The sequence below is a fragment of the Apium graveolens genome, chromosome 9, assembly GCF_009905375.1.
Source record: "Apium graveolens cultivar Ventura chromosome 9, ASM990537v1, whole genome shotgun sequence".
Lineage (NCBI taxonomy): Eukaryota > Viridiplantae > Streptophyta > Magnoliopsida > Apiales > Apiaceae > Apium > Apium graveolens.
Genome location: NC_133655.1, coordinates 92283955 through 92307550, shown reverse-complemented (window position 1 = coordinate 92307550; position 23596 = coordinate 92283955). Strand labels below are relative to the sequence as shown.

The window sequence follows — 23596 nt, the reverse complement described above, 5'->3', positions numbered from 1 at the left end:
TGGATTTTTTGTACTTCATTACTTTCATAGATGATAGATCTAGATTCGGATATATGTATTTGATGAAACACAAGTCTGAAGCCTTTGAGAAGTTCAAAGAGTATAAGTATGAAGTGGAGAAACAAACCAAACATAGTATTATAATTCTTCGATTAGATCGAGGTGGTGAATACTTGAATGGAGAGTTTCTGAATTATCTCAAAGTAAATGGTATAGTCTCCCAGTGGACGCCTCCAGATTGGTATCTGAAAGGAGAAATCGAACTCTGTTAGACATGGTTCGGTCCATGATGAGCTATGCAAATCTTCCAGTATTCCTATGGGGTTATGCATTGGAAACCTCAGCATATTTACTGAATAAGGTGCTTTCCAAATCTGTTCCTCAAACTCCGTATGAGATATGGAAAGAAAGGAAACCGAGTCTTAAACACGTTAAGATTTGGGGATGTCCAGCTTATGTCAAGAAAGTTGACCCAGATAAGCTGGAATATCGATCCGTAAAATGTAGTTTTGTGGGATATTCTAAAGAGACTTTAGGGTATTACTTTTACACCAATCATCGGGTGTTTGTCTCCAGACATGCTACCTTCTTGGAAAAGGAGTTTATCCTTGAAGGAAACAGTGGGAGCAAAATTGAACTTGATGAAGTTCAAGAAGCACAAACTACTACGGATCAAGTGGAAACACCTGTTCTGACTGAACAACCTTCTGTGGAACAGCCCATTCGTAGGTCAGGGAGAGTGTCTCGCCAACCTGAGAGGTAATATGGCCTTGTCATTGAGAATGACAATGAGTTGTCGATCATTGATGATGACGACCCTGTGACCTATAATGAGGCTATGAGTAGTGTTGACTCAGAGAAATGGCATAGTGCCATGAAATCCGGAATGAAATCTATGTATACGGGATACAAAAGAATGATTAGAGCAGATGGCCAGGTGGAGACCTTTAAGGCCAGGCTTGTGGCAAAAGAATTCAAACAAAGGCAATGGATTGACTTTGATGAAACCTTTTACCTGTAGCCCTGTTATAATCAGTTCGGATTTTGCTTGCGAATGCTGCTTACTACGACTATGAGATCTGGCAAATAGCCAGATGGTTTTCTTTCCAAGAGAAATGAAAACCTAGTGTGTAAGCTGCTGCGAACCATATGTGGTTTAAAGCAAGCTTCTCGTAGATGGAACATCCGTTTTGATGAGACAATCAAAGAGTTTGGTTTTATGAAAAACGTAGATGAACCATGTGTCTACAAAAGGGTTAGTGGGAGCGCGATAACATTTCTTGTTTTGTATTGAAATAGAGTTGACACACATAAGAGCATAGCAGACCCACTCATAAAGCTACTTTATGAAAGTCACTTTGATCGTCATAAAGACTAGATGGGTATTAGATACCAGAGTGATTGGCTTTAGTACAAGTGGGAGATTGAAAGGAATATGTCCTAAGTCCAATCATGTATTAGGATTTAGGAATAACTTTTATGTAATCTGTTTTGATTTCATTGATATTAATAAAAGACTTGTTTTGTTTTTATTACGGGCTCTATCTATTTAAGTGTTTAAATAAGATATACCATAGTTTAGAGTAAAACTTTTATGGATTATGATGAGATCATAATAGTGAGACCTAAAAGATGATAACTCTAAACTTAAATAGTTCCTGGTCATAGGATTACTAATTGGTAATTAATAATCCGCAAAGATAGTTACATACTATGCTTGCTTCATTTTGAAGGATGTCTGTTCTCATAGATATTTGTGTGGTGACACTATAGCTAGTATGTAGGTGCGTATTATAGAATAAGTTCACTGAACATGACTCGCACAACTGAACAACTGATGGAGTTCACTCACGTGTCAGCAGTTGTTCATATAGTGATAGTTGTACAAGTATCCTTAGACTTGAGGTCATCATAGTCATCTTGTGTACACTGAACTATGCTTTGGTTTAGTTCTTAGTCTTCAGGGATAATTATTAGGGCTCTACTGGGTATAGGAATTTGTACACAAAGATAGTGTATGATCAATAAAGGATCTACCCCTTCCAGTGAAGGAAGCGAATGTTCAAGGCTGATCCACTTATGCTAGTTCAGGAATCTCTGGCCAGAGTGAATGAAATTAGAAAGGAGTTTCTAATTTGCATAGAACTAAGCATAGTAAATGGTAAGCAAGTGATTAACTTAGACAGGCTTGACACGAGATCCATGCCTTGTATTTAATCAGGACATTGTAGGGTAGAAGGAGTTTATTGTACGGTAACTATTCACTGAATAGGTTCTTGGTATTCTAAGCAGTGAATTCGTATTATCCGGATAGTCACGATATGCTGAGAAGTATCCCTCACGATGTAGAATAAATATGATTAATTAATTAATCATATTTAATAAATTAGAGAATTTTTATAAATAATGATAAAATAGTTTTATTATTATTTATTTATACTACCGGCTTAATATTGAACCTACAGGGTCACACCATAAAAAGAGAATGATTTAATGGTGGAGGAATTAATTAATAATGGCTGATAATTATTTGTTTATGAAATAAATAATTAATTGGAAAATTTAATAATTGATTAAATTAGATTTAATTGATTATAAATTAATTAAGAAAAGTTCTTAATATTATTAATTAAGAATTTAATTTTTGGAAATTAAATCAAGAGAGAGAATTATTTCTAAAGTGTTTAGAAAAAGGATTAATAATTAAAAGGTGTTTTAATTATTAATGAGAATAATAAATGGGTTAATAATAATAATATTTTATGGGAAAATTTCAGCTGAAAATTTTGCCTATAAATATACTATTATAAACCCTATTTTAATTCTAACCCAAAAATTTTAGAAAAACCTAATTCTCTCCACCTCCTCCTCCTCCTTAACGTCATTTTCTTGGTGGATACCGGTGGAGTGCTTCACGTTTGAGGAACAGCTGTTAAGGATCTCCGATCGTTGCTTTTGGATCGCTATTAAAGGTTAGTAATCGATTCATATGTTTTAATCACGATTTATATGCTTTTATTTGGATTTTATATGTGTAAAAGTGTTTTACCATGCCTCCGCTGCGATTAAAATCCAACAGATGGTAGGTGAGGTATTCTTGGAAAAGAACTTCCTTTAGGATATTCTTGCCTTAAAACGTTCTTCAGAACTGACCCTTGGCTTTTTCTTGTCTTGTGTCTAAAAATCGTCCTTTCTTTTCTTTGCTTTTTCCCTTTTGTAATTTTTCCAAGTACATGAACTAATCATTCTCTTCATTCTCGAATGCAGGGACATGGACCAAACGAATCCAATGACATGAGCTTCCACATCTCAGCCTGAACGGACAGGGCGACGACTTTTCAGCTCTGTGACCGCGTGTCCAGCTGCTAACAATCGTTCGGAATTATCCGAAGCGAAGGTGAGAGGGATATATGCTGAATATTCAATTCCTCCGAGCTATTTATGGTTGTACCCAACATAAGAGCGGGAGAGGATCTTCGATACCCCACTAGTTCCTAAGGGATATGGGGATCGTGTAGTCGACATTTCTGAAGCTGCCTTCAAATGCGGTTTTCAGGTTCCCTTACTGAAGATACTTCAACATCTATTTCAGCAGATGGGTATCGCTTTGGGACAGATGGACCCTAATGGGTTCATTAACATCAGCTGTTTCAGAAGCAATGCCTATAGGCCGGAGTGAAGCCGCTTACTTGGCTCTTTTGGTTCCATTACGATTTCCGTAAGAACCCTAAGAGTTCGGGTTTCTATACTATTTCCTGAAGGGCTGGTCGTGCGGATTGGACAACCACCAACTCTAATAACAAGATGTTAGGAATATATTGTGAACTTGATGATAAGTTAAACAAAACACCTTAGTAGATTGAGTTACCTAATTTTGTAGCTCTCGACGGATATTCTAATATAGTCCCGACGGATGAACTTTATAGTCCCGATGGATGACAATTTGACATCCATCGAGAGTGTAGCTTATGTAACAAATAAGTACTGTAGCACATTCCTGCAAACAACATATTTTGGTCCAGTAGATTCTGTGGGATTCTCTAAGTCATGTTGACTACTAGATTTATATGCAGAATAGGTTGGCTAATTGTAAATATGAGATGTCTTGTAATTCTGTATTAGTAAAATAGAGTCAAGTGACAGATAGACTCTCGACGGATAATCCACAAGGCTCCTAATGGATGATCAACATATTCCCTACGGATGTTCAACATAATCCCGACGGATGATCATATTCAAAATAGCTGTTGATAGTGACAACACAGTCACATGCGTCGGGTGTTTGCAAAAGGAATGTGGCAGCCTGTTAAGCAGGATTTTGAGAACAAAGAAACATTACCATTTCCATGCAAATGTGAAGATATTCAAAGATGCTGGATAGAGTAATGTTGCAGCATGATATGAGGCTAGATTTTATTTTATTTTATTATCTTGTCTTACTGTCTTGTAACTTGTGATATATAAATGAAGGGTTTTTAGCACATAAACGCAGCGAAAACGTAAATTTAAATCTTAAAAAATACCGAAACCCTCCGCAGGATCCATGCGAAAAATAATATTTAATTCGTAGTTCAGTATGTTTACCTTAAGAAGCTTTACGTTAATGGAAAGATGGAGGTCTTTAATGGCGATGCAAAAACGATGAACGGAGATCCTTAGCAGCTGCTCCTCAAGTGTGAAGCACTCGACCGGTATCCACCAAGAAAACGATGTAATGAAGGAGGAGGAGATAGAGAGAATTAGGGTTTTGTAAATCTTTTTGGTTGAGGCAAAAATAGGGTCTATAATAGTATATTTATAGGCAAAATTTTCAGCTGAAAATTTTCCCATAAAATATTATTATTATTAACCCTTTATTATTCTCATTAATAATTAAAACACCTTTTAATTATTAATCCTTTTTCTAAATACTTTAGAAATAATTCTCTCTCTTGATTTAATTTCCAAAAATTAAATTCTTAATTAATAATATTAAGAACCTTTTCTTAATTAATTTATAATCAATTAAATCTCATTTGCTCAATTATTAAATTTGCCAATTAATTATTTATTTCATAAATAAATAATTATCAGCCATTATTAATTAATTCCTTCACCATTAAATCATTCTCTTTTATGGTGTGACCCTGTAGGTTCAATATTAAGCCGGTAGTAGAAATAAATAATAATAAAACTATTTTATCATTATTTATATAAATTTTCTAATTCATTAAATATGATTAATTAATTAATCATATTTATTCTACATCGTGAGGGATACTTCTCAGAATATCGCGACTATCCGGATAATACAAATTTACTGCTTAGAATACCAAGAACCTATTCAGTGAGTAGTTACCGTAAAATTAATTCCTTCTACCCTGCAATGTCATGATTAAATACAAGGCATGGAACTTGTGTCAAGCCTATCTTATTTAATCACTTGCTTTCCCATTCACTATGCTTAGTTCTATTTAATGTAAATTAGAAACTCCTTTCTAATTTCATTCACTCTGGCCAGAGATTCCTGAACTAACATAAGTGGATCAGCATTGAACATTCTCTTCCTACACTCTTCCTACACTGGAAGGGGTAGATCCTTTATTGATCATACACTATCTTCGTGTACAAATTCCTATACCCAGTAGAGCCCTTATAATTGTCCCTTGAGACTAAGAACTAAACCAAAGCATAGTTCAGTGTACACAAGATGACTATGATGACCTCAAGTCTAAGGATACTTGTACAACTATCACTATGTGAACAACTGCTGACACGTGAGTGAACTTCATCAGTTGTTCAGCTGTGTGAGTCATGTTCAGTGAACTTATTCTAAATAAGCACCTACATACTAGCTATAGTGTTACCACACAAATGTCTATGAGAACAGACATCCTTCATAATGAAGCAAGCATAGTATGTACCGATCTTTGCGAATTATTAATTAGCAGTTAGTAATCCTACGACCAGGAACTATTTAAGTTTAGAGTTATCATCTTTTAGGTCTCATTATTATGATCTCATCACAATTCATAAAAAGCTTAACTCTAAACTGTGGTATATCTTATTTAAACATTTAAATAGATAGAGCCCGCAATAAAAACAAAATAAGCCTTTTATTAATATCAATGAAATCAAAACAGATTACATACAAGTTATTCCTAAATCCTCATACATGATTGGACTTAGGACATATCTCTTTCAATAAACCAAGTGTAGCAAGTAGAACAATTAATTAAGCAAGCCTATTTTCAGAGAAACATATCAAGCTGTATTTTGTAAGAATTTCTCTGTAGTTTTGTTTGTTCAAATTGTAAAGTAGCTGTGAGCTATTCAAAGCTTCACTATATATATATATATCTGGTGGATACTTTCAAATCCACCAGAAAGTTTTAAAGCGTGTGTTTTATTACTTAGTGTTTTGATATCTAATATTCTTTCATTCCACAGTACTGCAAATTAAACACTGTTATATATATATTGAGTTAGAATATTTTAAAATCTTGAAAAGAAGCCAGAATTACATTCAACCCCCATTCTATAATTCTTTTTGTATTGTTAGGGACTAACAATTAGTATCATATCAAGCTCTTGAAGTACAAAGAGTGTAAAGATCACAACAATCAACAAGATGAACAAAAAGGTTGTTGGAGTTAAAATTCCATTTCTGGATAAAGACAACTATCACCACTGGAAGGTGAAGATGCACCTACATCTTCTTTCTCAAGATGAAGCTTATGTGGATTGCATTGAAAGAGGTCCTCATGTCCCTATGAGAGCTGCTACAGGGAATGAACCATCAGTTCCAAAACCTAGGCATAAATGGTCTAATCCAGACATTGAACAAGTCGAGAAAGATAAGAAGGCCATGAAAATACTGTTTAATGGCGTTGATGGTGATATGTTTGACAACATCATTAACTGTAAAACAACCAAAGAAGTTTGTCATTCATTCCTTTTGGTTTATATAAATCATTATAAATGTTAAGTAAGAGGGCGAAGGTTGTTACCTTCTACGTGATTGCCCATAGATAATATTTCTTCGTTCTTTTGGTTATAAGAAATTTGTGCTAAAGGGATGCCTAAGGTCAATAATATTAAGGTGAAGGATATTAGTTTATAATGGATTGCCCTCAGATAATATTTTTTCGCCTCTTAATGCGAATAATAAAGCGTGAGTGGACGAAGGGTTTATCTTTCTTCAGGATTGTTCCTAGATAATACTCATTTGTCCACTCGACGTGTTCTAAAAATTCCCAATTAAAAAGCATTGTGAAGGAAATGTACTTTTATTAATCATTAATTTATTACACCTTGCAATTTTAAGAATAAGTACAATATGAAAATACAATTAAAAATGCAAAAAATTCTCTATCTGGTAAAATTTCTGAAGGCAACTGGCATGCCAAGTGTTTTTGATCATTTCGCCAGCCAACATTTCCAATATATAAGTTCCTAGTAAAATGACCTCTATCACTTAGTAAGACCCTCCCAGATCGGTCGAAGCTTTCCTTGCTTTGTTGGCATAAACACAACTATCTCCCTTAGGATGAAGTCCCTAATGCCGAAAGATCTTTTCTTTATGCCAGAATCATAGTGTAGTGCGGCCTGTACTAGGTATTTCACATTTCTTTAGCGAGCCGCTTCTCCCCCCCCCCCTTCCAGTAGGTCTACGTTCGCCCTTAGTCCAAAGTCATTGGTTTTCATATTGTAGACCACTGTTCTATAAGATTCTAGTCCCACTTCTACTGGTACCAATGCATCTATGTCGTAAGCCAACCTGAAGGAGGTTTCTTCTGTAGACGATCTAGGATTCATTTGGTAAGCCCATAAGACCCAGGAGAGTTCTTCTGCCCATTTTCCCTTGACTTCGCCTAACCTCTTCTTGATGCCTTATAAAATTATATTGTTTGTAACTTCCACTGCTACATTACCCTCCAGGATGGGCGACTGAACTAAACTTTTGTTGGATTCCGAAATGATGAAGAAATTTTCTGAATTTATTACCCACAAGCTGTGTGTCATTGTACGAGATACATACCTTCGGAATTCTGAACCTCAAAATGATTTTCTCAAACATGAATTTTTTTGTTGCTTCTTCGGTTATAGCGGATAGAGGTCTTGCTTCTACCCACTTGGTCATGTAGTCAATGGCAATGATAAAGCACTTCGCCAGCTTCGTACTGGCATGGAGAATTCCCACAATATGCACGACCCACATGGCAAAAGGTATGGGGCTAAGAATCGAAGCCATTTCCTCTGGTGGTTACTTTAGAACTGTTGCAAATAGTTGGCACTGTTTACATCTTTTGGCATATTCACATGCATCTGCTCTCAAAGTCGGCCAGAAGAATTCTCGCCGAAGGATCTTGAAGGCTAGGGACCGACCGATAAGATGTTCTCCACATATCGCTTCGTGCACTGCCTCTAAGGCTTGTAGTTGTGTTTCCAAATTCAAACACCTTAGTAGGGGCTGAGTAGCTAAACGGAGGTACAACGTTTCACTAATAGTGGTGTAGCTTGTTTCCCGGTACTTGATCATTTGGGCTTCCTTCCGATTGAGGGGCAAAATTCCCTTTTCCAAGTAATTCCAAATAGGGGTCATCCAGTTTTCCCCTTGGTGAATTTCCAAGCAGTATTTTTGTTTGATCGAAGGCATCTTTTCGGCCGAAGCTAGCCTGGAGAGGGCATCCGCCCTGCTGTTGTTTTCTCTCCTAATTTGACTTAATTCAAAAGATTCGAATACTAGGGAATTTTCTCTTAGCTTTGTGGTGTAGGCCTTCGTTCGGGGTTCCCTTTGTTCATACTCCCTAGAAAAATGTTTGACCACCAGCATCGAGTCACTGAACCCTCTTAAGTGCTTTGCTTCCAAGCTTCTTGCTAGTTCCATTACAGACAATAATGCTTATTATTCTGCCTCATTTTTGGTAAGAGGAAGTTTGAACCGCATGGCTTGGCAGATTTCAAATCCATCGGGACTAGAGAAGATCAACCCTACCCCATACTTTTTCTCGAGGACCGAATTATCGACGAAAAGCTTCCATTTCCTAGGAGTCCGAATGAGCTTTTCCTTCGGATTGAGATCCTTCGGACCGGAGAAAGTGCATTCGATCATGAAGTCGGCTAGTGCTTGAGCCTTTACAGCCATTCGGAGAACATACTCCAGATCATATTCCTCAAGTTCAATCGACCAAACTACAATTCTGCCAAAAGTATATGACCTAATCAGAATTTTCTTTAGCGATTGATCAGTTACTACTTGTATCGTTCGGCCTTAGAAGTAATGTCGCAATTTTCGGGAGGAAATAACCAGCCCATATGCGAATTTCTCGGCGTTAGGGTATCTTGTTTCTGCATCCTTCAACACATGGGAGACATAGAAGACTGGGTGCCAGTTCTCTTCGTGATTCTTAACCAAACGGCTCCAAGAGTTCGGTCAGACACGACTAAATATAGCTGAAGGGTTTTCTTCGGTCATGTCTCATTAGGAGTGGGGCCTTGGTGAAATATTCTTTTTACTTTTTCAAAAGCTTTCTGACATTCAGACCCCAACTCGAAATTCTTGGATCCTTTAAGTAAGGCGAAGAAAGGTAATGTTTTCTAGGATGATCTAGAGATGAAGCGTCGAAGGGCGACCAATCGTCAGGTCAGCTTTTGTATATCCCGAATACATTTTGGAGCTTCCATATTGATAACAACTTCAATTTTTTCTGGGTTTGCCTCAATCCCCCGTACACTGACCATATAGCCCAGAAACTTTTCATTTGCTACTCTGAACGTGCATTTGTTCGGATTGATCATCATATTATTCCTCCGGAGAGTCTCAAAACATTCTCTCAGGTCTTCGGGATGGTCCCTAAGTAAGGACTTCACGATCATGTCATCTACATAACCTTCCATATTCTACCCAATCTATTCTATGAACATTTTGTTCACCATCCTCTAGAATGTGGCTCCAATATTCTTATTTACGAAGGGAATTTTGAAGTATTATTGAGTGGCATTTATGACACTTTATAACGCTCCATAAAGCTCTAAATTGGTGTATTTCTACTCTAGTTGTTGGTATATTAATATGTTTTCTAGTATTTTTGCATTTCAGGAATTAATTCAGAATTCAGGTGAATTAGCATTGATTTGATGCTAATATGGTGTTACGATGGTGTCCAAGGAATAAAGGCTCGTGAAGACCAACTCATTGCAGCAAGAAAAGAAGAAAAAGAAGTTTTTTCCAAAAGATCGGCGTGACCGTGCTGTAAGAAGACCGTAGAGCACAATTCAACCAAGGTGAAGAGGATCTAGTTTATTCTTGTGATTCTTTGTTTTAAGTTATAACTTTGGATGCTAGTTTTCTTGCATATGAACCTATACTCTTGTTTCGTACTTGGTTTATTATTTATTCAGTATAAAGACTACATTTATTATACCATGCTTTCATCAGAACCCACGTTGATGATGAGTATGATTATGAGCTAATAGTTATCATGGGGTTCTAGCGGATTTATTTATGGATTTCCTTAGTTAATTCGTTTCGATGCCTTAGTGTGTGGTGATTGTATGATAACCTAGTTTTGATTATGCTTATTCATCTTATGAGTGTCGCGTACTTATAATGTTAGGTCACACACACTGTAGAAGGGGGTTGAATACAGTGTTTACTACAATCAAATCGAATATAAGAACTCAAGTAACAGAACACAGATTTTATTCAACACAATAAACTCTGTTATAAAAGCTGTTCTCTCTCAGTGATGAACAAATTATCACGAGAGATGCTAGGGTTACAATGAATAATAATCTCGATTAAGATAACACATATAGTGTAAACCCTATGTCTGTGTTTATATACTACACAGTTACAAGATAATCTCTTAATTGATATCGAATATAATTCTGCTTCTTAATATATATCAATCAGTTATCTTTTCTTCCAAGTATTCTATTCCTTATAGAAATCTTCTTCATGCATATCTCTTCTTATTTCAGTCTCGATCTTCTTTCCTTTCAATCAGCCGCCTTCCTTATCTGAACGTCTCCTTAAGTCCTGATATTATCTCCTGATAAATATATCCTGATAACTTAAGTTCTGACAACTTAAGTTCTGATATCTTAAGTCCTGACTTCAGTATAAGTACAGATTTCCAGTTAAGTACTGATTTGTCCTGTTAAGTAAGATCTGAAAACTAAACACAAATCATATTAGACATGGCATCACAAATATATCTAACAATCTCCCCCAACTTGTAAATTAGCATAATATACAAGTTTAACAGATATTTGACGATGTCAAAAACATTAAGTACAAATGCATGAGAATTTGACTAGATAACTATAACTTACAGTCCTTGTAGCTTTACCATCCTTAAAGTTTGATATCAGCGTCAATCTGTATACACTTCAGAATTTAAGCAGTTATAGATCTTTGACTTGGCTTCAATTTCTGATCTCTTTGATATTAGGGGTTGTTCAGAGATATGTTAGTCCCTTAACAATATAGCAAGAATTACAGAAGGGGGGTTGAATGGAATTCTTGAACCTTTTTCTTGAAATAAAAATGTTCAACTCGATTAAAGATATATTTGTTTTGATTAGCACAATGCGGAATGTAAACTTAAATGAATCAAAACATAAGTAATTAAAAACAAGAGTCTTTAAAAACTTTCTGGTGGATTTAAACAATTCCACCAGAGATATATATAATATATCGAGAGGACTCTGTGTGCAGAAATGCTCACAGCTGCTTACAAATTGAACTACTGAGAATACAGGAAATGCTAAAGATTAAGCTTATAAAGATTTCTCTGTTTTTGTGTTTCTCAACTATCTCAGTTATTTTTCTATTTGTTACTCTCTTGGTTTATATAATACCAAGATTACAAAGTCAAAAAGACTGAACAAATATAAAATCTAACAGTCTTAATCTTTGCTGCTTTTCGTCCTCTATTACCCAGTTAATGGGCTTCCACAATGTGTTTGTATCCAACTCGACGGCTGTGTGTCAGCTTTCACTGTTCAACTGATGTTTGAATTCTTGATATGATCATCCGTCGACTTTCAGATCATCCGTCGATGACTTAATTGATCATCCGTCGACTGCTATGTTAAACATCCGTTGATAGTCATTTGATCATCCGTCGAAGGCTTTGTTAATCATCCGTTGGTAGCTATTTTGGCAGTTGACTTCATTTCACTTATACATAATTACAAGACATTGCTTATGTATAATTAATCAACCTATTCTGCATATCTAGTCAACATGACTTATATGCTACTACAGATTCTATACAAAGGTGCATACATCACTGTGCTACAAACTTATTATTACATAAGCTACTCACTCAATGGATAATAAGTTAATCATCCGTCGGGACTATAATGAGTTATCCGCCGGGACTATAATTCTTATCCATCGAGTGCTATATTATTTCACTAAGTTAAATCTACTTAGATGTTTTGTTTAATTGATCATCAAGTACACAACATATTCACAACAATCTCCCCCAATTTATGTCTACTGGAATTGTAGCCATAAATGAAGAGATACTTGATGATAACAAAACATCCTAAACATATATCTTTAAAGATAAGTAGATAAAACTGAAAGTGCTTCAATTAAACAAAATGTACAAGGTTTGGCTCACAATCAGTTCAAGATGCTCCTCTAGCCTGAGCAGGTTTTTCTAGTTTCTTGAAGGTCTGGATCTTCTTCCAAGCTTTCTGTTGTTTTCTTCAATTTGATTCTGGAGCTGCCTGTGGAATTCTAGTTTATCAGATTCTGAGAGATCTAGCATTTCTTGTATCTCCAAGAGAGTCTCATTGCTAGAGATACTCAATTGGTCTTCTAGTCTGAAGAATCTTCTCACGCCCTTGTCATCCATGAATTCCATCAGCCAGTAGGGCCTTAGATGCACTCTTCTCCTGTGTATGGGATGATTAGAATCTTTGGGAGTGCATCTTTAGCTCTAACACTCCTCAGCTCTTCAATATTCTTCAATACTAGTCTTCTTATAGTTACATTGAACCCAAATTTTTTCTTGAAGGATGAATAGACTTTGATCAACACAGCTTGGTTTTCTTGAAGTATCCTGTGAAGAGGCCACTGAATCTCCCTTCCTCCTTTATACTTGAACACCAACCTTTCAAGGAGGTTTCTGTATGCATCAATTGCCCTTACTTCATCCAGTTCCTCCAGATAAAGGTTTAGATCTGAGAATTCTTTGATGTCACACAAGTACAAGTAGTCTCCCCTGTTGACTTGGGTTGAGCTTTAACTACTAACTTGGATTTGAGAGGTGACAGCTTCACTTTCTTGACTGCCCTTGATTTTGTCCTTTTTGGCTTAGTAAGGATTGGCAAGTTGAAGTCAGGAATTGGTAATTTATCCCACTCTATTGGCTCATCCTTTGGCACAATAGGCTCTCCATGTATATTCCTGTAGGAGTCCACCACCCTTATGTCTTCAAATACCACAGAGGGCTTTGATGCTTGAGTTTTAGATGGTGTGGATTCCTTAGGAAATTGATCTTCCAATTCCTTGTCAACAACATCCAGTTTCCTTTTTGTTCTTCTAGCCAATTCCTTCTTTCTTTGGGATTTCTTCTGTTCTTCAATCTTCTTCTTTGATTCAGCAGCTTCAGATGGTTGAGAGGGAATTTGTTGAGAAGAGTTTACAGCCTGTAGCTTGGCCAAGATGACAATATGCTCTTTCTTTTGTTTAGATTTCTTAGCATCTAGAGCAACTTGCCTCTTTTCCTTCTTTAATCTTGCTTTCTCTTCTTTCTTTGCTTGAGCAAATTGTGGATGTCCAGCTACCACACAAATTTCCTTTCCATTTCTGAATATCTTAACAATTCTCCTTTTTGAGGCTAAATCAGCTGGATCTTTATAGAAGACAATGGATCTTGAAAGAAGCTTCTTTTCATCAGGCTTGGGTGTCTCATACACAGTGTCCAAGGGATTCTTCAGAGATGACTTTGGATAATATGCCCTTGGTTTGAGAATTATTTCAGCCTTGTGTGATTTGATGCAGGAAGATTGTCCTTTCTCCAGATAGTTCATGCTCATCTCATTCACATTGATTGGCTTGACATGAAAGTGATGGATGGATGACTTAACTGGCTCCTTGACTAGTTCAAACTTTTTCTGTATCTCCTCATCAATCTTATTCCAGTTGATCAAACTCAACTTTCCTTTTTCAGCAACTTTCAAATTTGCTGCTGCTGCTTTAATTAGGTCTATACCATCTGCAACTGTTGGCTTGGAGACTGTAATTGAAGGTACAATTACTTTGCTGATTTGTACTTGAAGTTTCTCCCCCTCAGTTGGTCCTTTCTCCCCCTCAGTTGGTCCTTTCTCCCCCTTACTTGATTCTCTCTCCCCCTTTTTGTTATCATCAAGTTGAGGAGCTAGGCCTTGTGCTTTAGCCAGTTGCATGAGAAGATTTATCTGAGTCTGTTGATTTTGAAGAAGAATAGCCACTGAATCTTCAATAACTTGAACTCTGTTTTCCAGCTTGGCTAGCTTCTTTTCAGAGTCTGATTCTCTCCTCAATCTTAGTAGTAGATCTTGCATGGTACCATATGGCATTACTGAATCCAGCTTCTCAGAGTTATAGGTCTTCAAGTGAGCTATATCTCTTTTTAATTCATCCACACTGAGATTCTGTCTTAAGTGCTGGATCTTCATTAGATGTAGAGAGTCTATGTGAGCTTGAAGAACAGCCTTGGTACCAGCATCTGAAGTTTCCTGAAGGGCCTGTTGAATAGCTATTACTTGTTTGACCAAAGACACCTCAAATTGTCCTGGTGTAGATTCCTTTGCCCATGCCCATTTAGGTAAACTTAAAGCAGAACTTGGGCCTTCAGCTCCCCCTAAGTTCATGCTTCCATCCAAAGAACCGGAGTCATCATCATTAGAATTTACTCCAAATTCTTCAGATGGCTCTCCAGCTTGAGAAGGCATCCTGTTAACAGCAGCTTTATCTCTTTGAAGAGATTCTGTGGTGTGCACCAAATTCATAGTCTGCTCTGCCTCCACATTGCCCTGAGCAGCCAACAATTGATAGGCTGACACAGGATGAGTAAAAGTGTCAGCATCCAAGGAAATGTTATCAATTTCAGCTTTGTAATGTTGCTGAAATTGTCTTCCCTTTTCAGCATCATCCACAATCATTGACTCACTAGCAATGGCTGGATCCACCCTTATTTCTCCTGTACCTTCCTTTCTCTCATATTCTCTCTTTTGTTGCATCAGGGTCTCACCCTGGCTCCCCACCCTCACACCCTTACCTTCACCTACTAAGGTGGGACTCCTCTCACTCACTTTTGCCAATCCTGAAGAAATGGACTATTTTCCTCTCCTTTTGCCTGGGAGCAACCCAGCCTCTCACTCAAAGCACTCTCCTCTCTCAGTCCTAAGAGTGATTGTATTACCACTAAATCTTCTGCACTAGAAATAATTGAAGTTTGAAGTTGTGCAAAGACACTCGACGGATAAGTGATATCCATCAGGTGAGTGGTAAAGCTATCCGACGGATAACTGCTGTTAAGCTTATCCGTCGGGATACAATCACTACTCGACGGATGAGCAATATCCATCGAGAGAGTAGAAATGAATGAGGTGGGAAGAGAAACTATTGTTGACTCTGTGTTGATTGAAGTTATTTGAGGCACAGATGTCACAATAGTATCTGAAAGAATTGGCAAGTGAGCCAACAAATCATCTAAAAGATGATGCTCACTTGCACTGGATTTTGGCTTCCCCAACAGAGTTAAAGAAGGGGAATCAGGAATTGAAGTGTTTATCATATCCACTTCCAGTGAGTTGGTGAGTATGGTGTTTCAGTGGCTTTTATTATAAGAGATTTTGGCTGTGACTCCACATTTATTGGAGCCACATCAATCTGAATTTGAGAAGGTGCAGGGACTGTGTCTTTAGCACCAGTTTGCACTGTGTGTGTGCCCTGTGCATCCCCAGTTGTTTTGGATTTCTTCTTTCTAGTGTAAGTTTGGGGTGAGCTTGTGTCCCTAACCCTTTTGGCCTGTGCTCTTCGATGAGAGCTTTGTTCAATAGCCACATCCTTTTGGGAGGATGCATCTAGAAGTGAGCTTTTGTCCTTTTTAAGCACTGCAGTTTGTTGGGAAACTGTAGTGTGGCTAGGCTGGGATTCACTCAACTCTCCAACCTTATCCTTGGGGTTTCTTTGATGTTCACCCCTTCCTTCACCTATCTCACCCTCCTTCACACTCCCCTCTTTGGCTTTGGTAGATTTCTCAACTGGTACCTTTTGAGAGATACCAGAGGGGGTTTTCTTTGATTTGGATTTGGAAATTACAGTTGATTTGGCAGCTTTGGTAGGCAACTGTTTGGTTATTATCACAGTTGCCATAGCTATGCCTGAAGTCAAAGAAATAGAGGAGATTGGAATAGTTGAGGGTATGGATGAACTTACCTCACTTACCTGAGGTGTTAGCATTACAGGGAAATAGAACATTGGCACATCCCTATGGTGGTTGGCTCTGTTCAGATCTGCAATGATTCTTCTCTCTTGAACCCAACAAGCTAATTTGTTGTTTGGGTTCTCAAGTGCAATTTCTTGACAAAGATGGTTAGCCAATAACATAAAAAATCTAGCATAATATATGTTCTTTCCCCTTTTGGCTAACTCACCTAGTTTAAAACCTAACTCATATATGACAAGGTCACTGAAATTGTAAAATTTGTCTATAACTAGCATGTATAGCATGTTAAGCATGGAAATGTTCACAGAATCAAAATTACTGATTTTTCCAGAGAAAACTTTAGTTACAACATCACACATAAAACTCCATTCCTTCCTAAGACCTAATCTCCTAATATCACTTAGCTTATTAGTAAGAAGTACATAATGCATGTAGTTAAGCATATTGATCAAATCAGTGTCAGTGTGTGGTGAAGTTACATTATCATCAGGAATCTTGAAACATGCTTTTATCACATCACTATTGATACAGAATTCATTACCTTTGATGGTCAGAGTGATGGTTTTGTCAGTAGAGTTGTAAATTACAGAGGTCCACATCTCTTCTACAACTTCACAAAAGATTGTGGGTGATTCAAGCATGGCAAAACTTAACTTGCAGTTCTTCACGAAGTCTATCATCTTGTGATAGTCTTCTGATTGCTGAATGCCCTTGTTGACCAAAACAGTGAAGTTGTTCTTCTCATAAATGAACCCAGTCTGAGACATAATCTTTACTACAGGTGCCATTGTTAGAGAAGGAAAGCTTGAAGAGAAAGAGGATTTTTGCTTGAGAGAGAATGAAATAAACACAGTTGAATTTGAAAATGATAAAAGAAAATGATTAAAATGAAATAAGCTTTTATATTTTGCTAAAAACAACGGATAAAAATAATAAAGAAAAGTAAATTACCCAATAGAAATTGCCTAAATTAGCCGTTTTAAGAATAAACTGTAAAAATTCCACTCATTATCCGTCGTGTAATGCTTACAAACTGTAAGTATACTCGATAGATAATGTTCAGGGAATTAACGGTTAAGATTTAGACACTTCGACATATGAGGATAAACTGTTATCCGTCGAGTTTTAAAAGATTCCAGAAAAATAATTGATTTTTATTTGCACATTGTATATCGACGGATGACTTAACTCGATGGATAATGGTCATCTGTCGAGATGCAAATTTTGACTTAGTCAAAATTTCATTCATGACTAAAAATCAGTTAAATTTCTGGCTACTTTTCAACTTGCAAAATAACTCAGATAGATTCAAGAGTAATTAAGCATACCTAACTCACTTACCAACCTAGAAAAGGTGGATTCATCCAGTGGCTTGGTAAATATGTCTGCAAGTTGCTTCTCACTTGGAACAAAATGTAACTCTACAGTACCATTCATTACCTGTTCCCTTATGAAATGGTACTTGATGTCTATGTGCTTTGTCCTTGAATGTTGCACTGGATTTTCAGTGATGGCAATTGCACTTGTGTTATCCCAGAAAATAGGAATCCTCTCAACTTGCAGACCATAGTCTAGCAATTGATTTTTCATCCATAAAATCTGTGCACAGCAACTGCCAGCAGCAATATATTCAGCTTCAGCTGTAGAAGTAGAAACTGAATTTTGCTTTTTACTGAACCAGGACACAAGCTTGTTTCCTAGAAATTGACAAGTTCCTGTTGTGCTTTTTCTGTCAATTCTGCAACCTGTATAATCTGCTTCAGAATAACCAGTTAGATTAAAACCAGAATCTCTAGGATACCAAATGCCAAGTTTTGGTGTTCCCTTGAGATATCTGGAAATTCTCTTAATAGCTATTAAGTGAGACTCTCTAGGATCAGCCTGAAATCTAGCACATAAACATGTAGCAAACATTATATCTGGCCTACTAGCTGTTAAGTACAGAAGTGAGCCAACCATGCCTCTATAGCTTGAAATATCCACATACCTTTCAGTAGTGTTTAGTTCAAGCTTAGTTGCAGTGGCCATGGGAGTTTTTGCAGATGTGCAATCCATTAGATCAAACTTCTATAAAAGATCAAAAATATATTTAGTTTGACTAATGAATATTCCATCACTAACTTGCATAACTTGTAAACCAAGAAAGTAAGTTAGTTCTCCCATCATACTCATTTCATACTTACTTTGCATCAGTTTGGCAAACTTTTTACAAAGTTTCTCATCTGTAGAGCCAAAGATAATATCATCTACATAAATTTGAACAAGTGTGCTAGAGCCATTAACATTTCTGAAAAATAAAGTTTTATCTACAGTACCTCTTGTGAAGTGATTTTCCAAAAGGAACTTTAATAAAGTGTCATACCAGGCTCTAAGTGCTTGCTTCAGTCCATAAAGTGCTTTCAGTAGATAATAGACATACTCTGAAAATTTGGATCTTCAAAGCTAGGAGGTTGACTAACATACACTTCTTCCTCCAAATCTCCATTCAGAAAGGCACTTTTGACATCCATTTGATAGACCTTGAAATTGGCATGGGCTGCATAGGCTAAGAAGATTCTGATGGCTTCAAGTCTTGCAACAGGAGCAAATGTTTCATCAAAATCTATTCCTTCTTGCTGGCAATAGCCTTTAGCAACCAATCTGGCTTTGTTCCTTACTACTATGCCATTTTCATCCATCTTGTTTCTGAATACCCATTTGGTGTCTATTGGATTCTTTCCTTTAGGCATGGGTACCAACTTCCAAACTTTATTCCTTTCAAATTGGTTTAGCTCCTCCTGCATAGCTAAAATCCAATCAGGATCCAGCAAAGCTTCTTCTACCTTCTTTGGTTCTTCCTTTGACAGAAAGCTACTGTATAGACATTCTTCCTGAGTTGCTCTTTTTGTTTGAACTCTAGAAGACACATCACCAATAATTAGTTCAAAGGGGTGATCTTTTGTCCATTTCCTTGGTTGAGGTAGATTGGCTCTAGAGGAAGAAACCTCAATATTGTCTTGATGTGTGATTAAGTTTTGATTGCTAGAAACTCCCCCTGAGTTTGTGGATCTTTGATTTGTGAAAGGGGTACTTTCTATAGGTGACCTTCCTTGATTTCCTGCTCCTTTAGATAACCCGACGGATGGTGAATTTTGAGTACCGACGGATGAGGCAGGTTGTCTTCCGACGGATAGCACAGATTGCCTTCTGACGGATGAAGAATTATGTAACTCGACGGATGTTGAGTTATGTGCTTCATTGGTGGTAGATTTGTCTGCATTATTCTTAGACACTGTTTCTTGATCACTCTCATCATCACTTTCATCACTGACCATTTCAACATTGTCGAATTTGAGGCTCTCATGGTAATCTCCATCTTTTAGTCCTTCAATCTTTTTATCATCAAACACAACATGTATAGATTCAACAACAATGTTGGTTCTTAGATTTGTAGACTCTATATGCTTTACCAACAGCATATCCAACAAAAATTCCTTCATCTGCTTTAGCATCAAACTTCCCATTTTGATCAGTTTGATTTCTCAGAATATAGCATTTACAGCCAAAGACATGAAGAAAGCTTAGAGTTGGCTTCTTGTTCTTGAACAATTGATAAGGTGTCATGCATCTTGCTTGATTAATCAGAGAGATGTTCTGAGTGTAGCATGCAGTGTTTACAACTTCAGCCCAGAAATATGTTGGTAATTTTGATTCTTCAAGCATTTTTCTTGCAGCTTCAATAAGAGATCTATTCTTTCTTTCCACTACTCCATTCTGTTGTGGAGTCCTTGCTGCTGAAAACTCATGCAAGATCCCATTTTCCTCACAAAATGCTCTCATGACATAGTTCTTGAACTCAGTTCCATTGTCACTCCTGATTCTTCTAACTTTGAAATCAGGATGATTGTTAACTTGCCTTATGTGAATGAAGATGATTTCACTAGCCTCATCTTTAGACTTTAGGAAATATGTCCAAGAGAACTTTGAGAAATCATCTACAATTACTAGGCAAAATCTTTTCTTTGAAATTGACAATACATTGACTGGTCCAAACAAATCCATGTGAAGGAGTTGCAGAGGCTCTTCAATTGCTGAATCAAGTTTCTTCCTGAATGATGCTTTGATTTGCTTCCCTTTTTGGCAGGCATCACACAGTCCATCCTTTGTAAACTCCACTAGAGGAATGCCTCTAACTAGCTCTTTTTTTACCAGCTCATTCATGGTCTTGAAGTTTAAATGGGATAGCTTCTTGTGCCATAGCCAACTTTCATCTTGACTTACTTTACTGAGAAGATAAGTTACAGATTCTGCTTTAGTTGAGTTGAAGTCAGCTAGATACACATTTCCTCTTCTCACACCAGTGAGAACCACTTTTTTGTTTTGATTGTTAGTCACAACACAGGCTTCTTTGTTGAAGGTTACTGAGTTGCCTTTGTCACAAAGCTGGCTGATACTCAACAGATTGTGTTTGAGACCATCCACTAAGGCAACCTCTTCAATGATGACATTGTCCTTTGAAATCAAGCCATATCCCACAGTATGACCTTTGCTGTCATCTCCAAAAGTGATACTTGGGCCAGCTCTCTCCTTAAACTCTGTGAGCAGGGTAGAATCACCAGTCATGTGTCTTGAACAACCACTATCCAAGTACCAGAGATTCTTTTTGTTTCCCTGCACACATCAAAATCAAATCAAGTTGATTTTGGTACCCAAGTTTCGTTGGGTCCTGCCTTGTTAGCTTTCTTCTTCTGTTTCTTAGGCCTTATCTCATTTGACTTAGGAATTTCAGATTCTTCCTTAGTCAATTGGGTTGTACCTTTGAAACCACTAAATGCAACAGAATTATCATGCATGTTATGGCTAACAGGAAATGGCATGCTTGGTGCAAACATGTTATTCCAGTAAGGCATGCTAAATGGCATTTGAGGCATATTGTATGCAGCATAATATGGATTAGGTGCAAATGACATATTAGCAAACTGTGCATTCATGTTCTGTGTAGGCATAGCATTAACAGGCATGGGAGGCATGGCATTTATGTTAGGAAATTGAGGCTGAACGGACATGGGAGTAGGCATGGCAGATTTGCAATTAACAGAGAAATGATTTACACTACCACACTTGACACAAATTTTTTTAGGAGCATATTTATCAGGTGTGTAGTTATTGTGTTTGTTAATCCCTACTTTACCATTCCTATTGTTTTTTTTAGTCTATGTTTTTACCTCTATCTTCTCAAGACTGTCACTTAACTGTTTGACAGTCATGTGACCAACATTAGCCTTTTTCCCTTTCTTAGCTTGACTTGACTCTCCTGAAACAAAGTTCTTGGAAACAGACCCATACTTATCATTTAGCTTGATTAATTTGGCTTTGCTAATGGGTTTGCTTACAGCCGACGGATGAGGATTTTTATCATTCGATGGATAACACGTTTTGTTATCCGACGGATAGTCCTCATCATCCGTCGAGTCTACATCTGTCAGCAACCGATCTACCAAAATAGGTTCTAGTTTCTCCTTATTCTTTTTCCAGGCTTCATCACAAAAAGACTCAATTCCTTGAACCTTGGTGATTTGAGCATGAACATCTCTGGATGTTTTCCATGCTTTAATCACCTCTTGTTCACGATCGAGCTGCTTCTTTAAAATTTCTTCCTTTTTCAAGGACTCAGTTAATTCCTCCTTGGCATTCCTACACTCAATTTTTTGTTTCTCAAACTCAACAAATTGAGACTCAAGCACATTATTCCTCTCACTTAAAAATAAGTTGTTTTCATTGATTTTAGCATTTTCTTTAGTGAGAGACTTAAGTGTAACACGCAAATGATACAATTCTGTAGACATGTCATTTATTGTATCATTACACTCATCTTTAGATAAATGTGCAAGGTTTGTAGTGATTCCCTGATTGCTTGAGGAACTTGTCTCTATTTCATCAGACTTGGCCATAAGGGCTAGATTGACATAGCTGACATCTTCATCTTCATCCAAACCATCAGCTGCCCAGTCATTCTCTTGTGTAATAAAAGCCCTTTCCTTTTGTTTAAGTAGATCAAAGTATTTTTGCTTGTAATCTACAGACTCAAACCTTTTCTTACTGGAATCAGACTTTCTACACTCATTTGCAAAATACCCTGCAGAGCCACATTTGAAACATTTGAATTTTGACTTATCCACCATGTTTCTATTTGGCTTGGCTGCTCCAAAGTTCTTTTTGAACTTGAGCTTGGGAAATCTTCTTGAAAGAAATGCTAGGTGCTCATCAATGTCTTCCATGTCATCTTGGCTCAATGATTTTTCACTTTTTGCAGCTAGCCCCTTACCCTTGCTTTCACAGACCTTTGAAGTTGATTCCACAGCTTCCATCTTCACTTCTTTCTCCTTTTCCAGATCAGCAACTAGTGCAATGGATCCTCCTTTCTTCTTTCTTCTCTCCATTCTTTCATCCTGCTCTATCTCAAGCTCATAGGTTTTCAGAATGCCATACAATCTCTCTAAAGTAAACTCCTTATAATCTTGTGAGTTTCTCAATGAGACTGTCATTGGTTTCCATTCCTTTGGAAGAGTTCTGAGAAATTTCAGATTGGAGTCTTTAGTCTGATAGACTCTTCCATGCAACTTAAGAGCATTTAGTAGTTTTTGGAATCTACTAAAAATGTCAGTGAGTGACTCACTTTCTTCATTGTGAAAATGCTCATATTGCTGAATCAGGAGCTGCATTTTATTTTCTCTTACTTGCTCAGTACCATCACAGATTATCTGTATTGTGTCCCAAACTTCCTTGGCAGTCTTGCAGTTGATGATGTTATCAAACATGTCTGCATCAACACCATTGAACAGAATGTTCATGGCCTTTTTATCTTTCCTGACTTGTTCAATGTCAGGATCAGACCATTCATGCCTTGGCTTTGGAACAGATGGCTCATTTCCTGTTGCAGCTCTCATTGGAACATGAGGACCTCTTTCTATGCAGTCCACATAGGCCTCATCTTGAGAGAGCATGTGAAGATGCATCTTTACCTTCCAATGATGGTAATTATCTTTATCAAGAAAAGGAATCTTGACTCCAACATCTTTCTTGTTCATCTTGTTGAATTGTTTTGATCTTTAAACTCTTTGTAGATTAAGAGCTTGCTCTGATACCAATTGTTAGTCCCTTAACAATATAGCAAGAAT

At 37.1% G+C, this 23596-nt stretch overlaps 1 protein-coding gene across 1 annotated transcript; it reads right to left on the bottom strand.

Moving 5' to 3' along the window:
- Positions 1 to 8245: 8245 nt before the first annotated feature.
- On the bottom strand, positions 8246 to 8869 carry LOC141685394 (uncharacterized). Its single transcript, XM_074490497.1, has one exon. The coding sequence runs from the start codon at positions 8867 to 8869 to the stop codon at positions 8246 to 8248; it is 624 nt and encodes a 207-aa protein (XP_074346598.1).
- Between the last annotated feature and the right edge of the window lie 14727 nt (positions 8870 to 23596).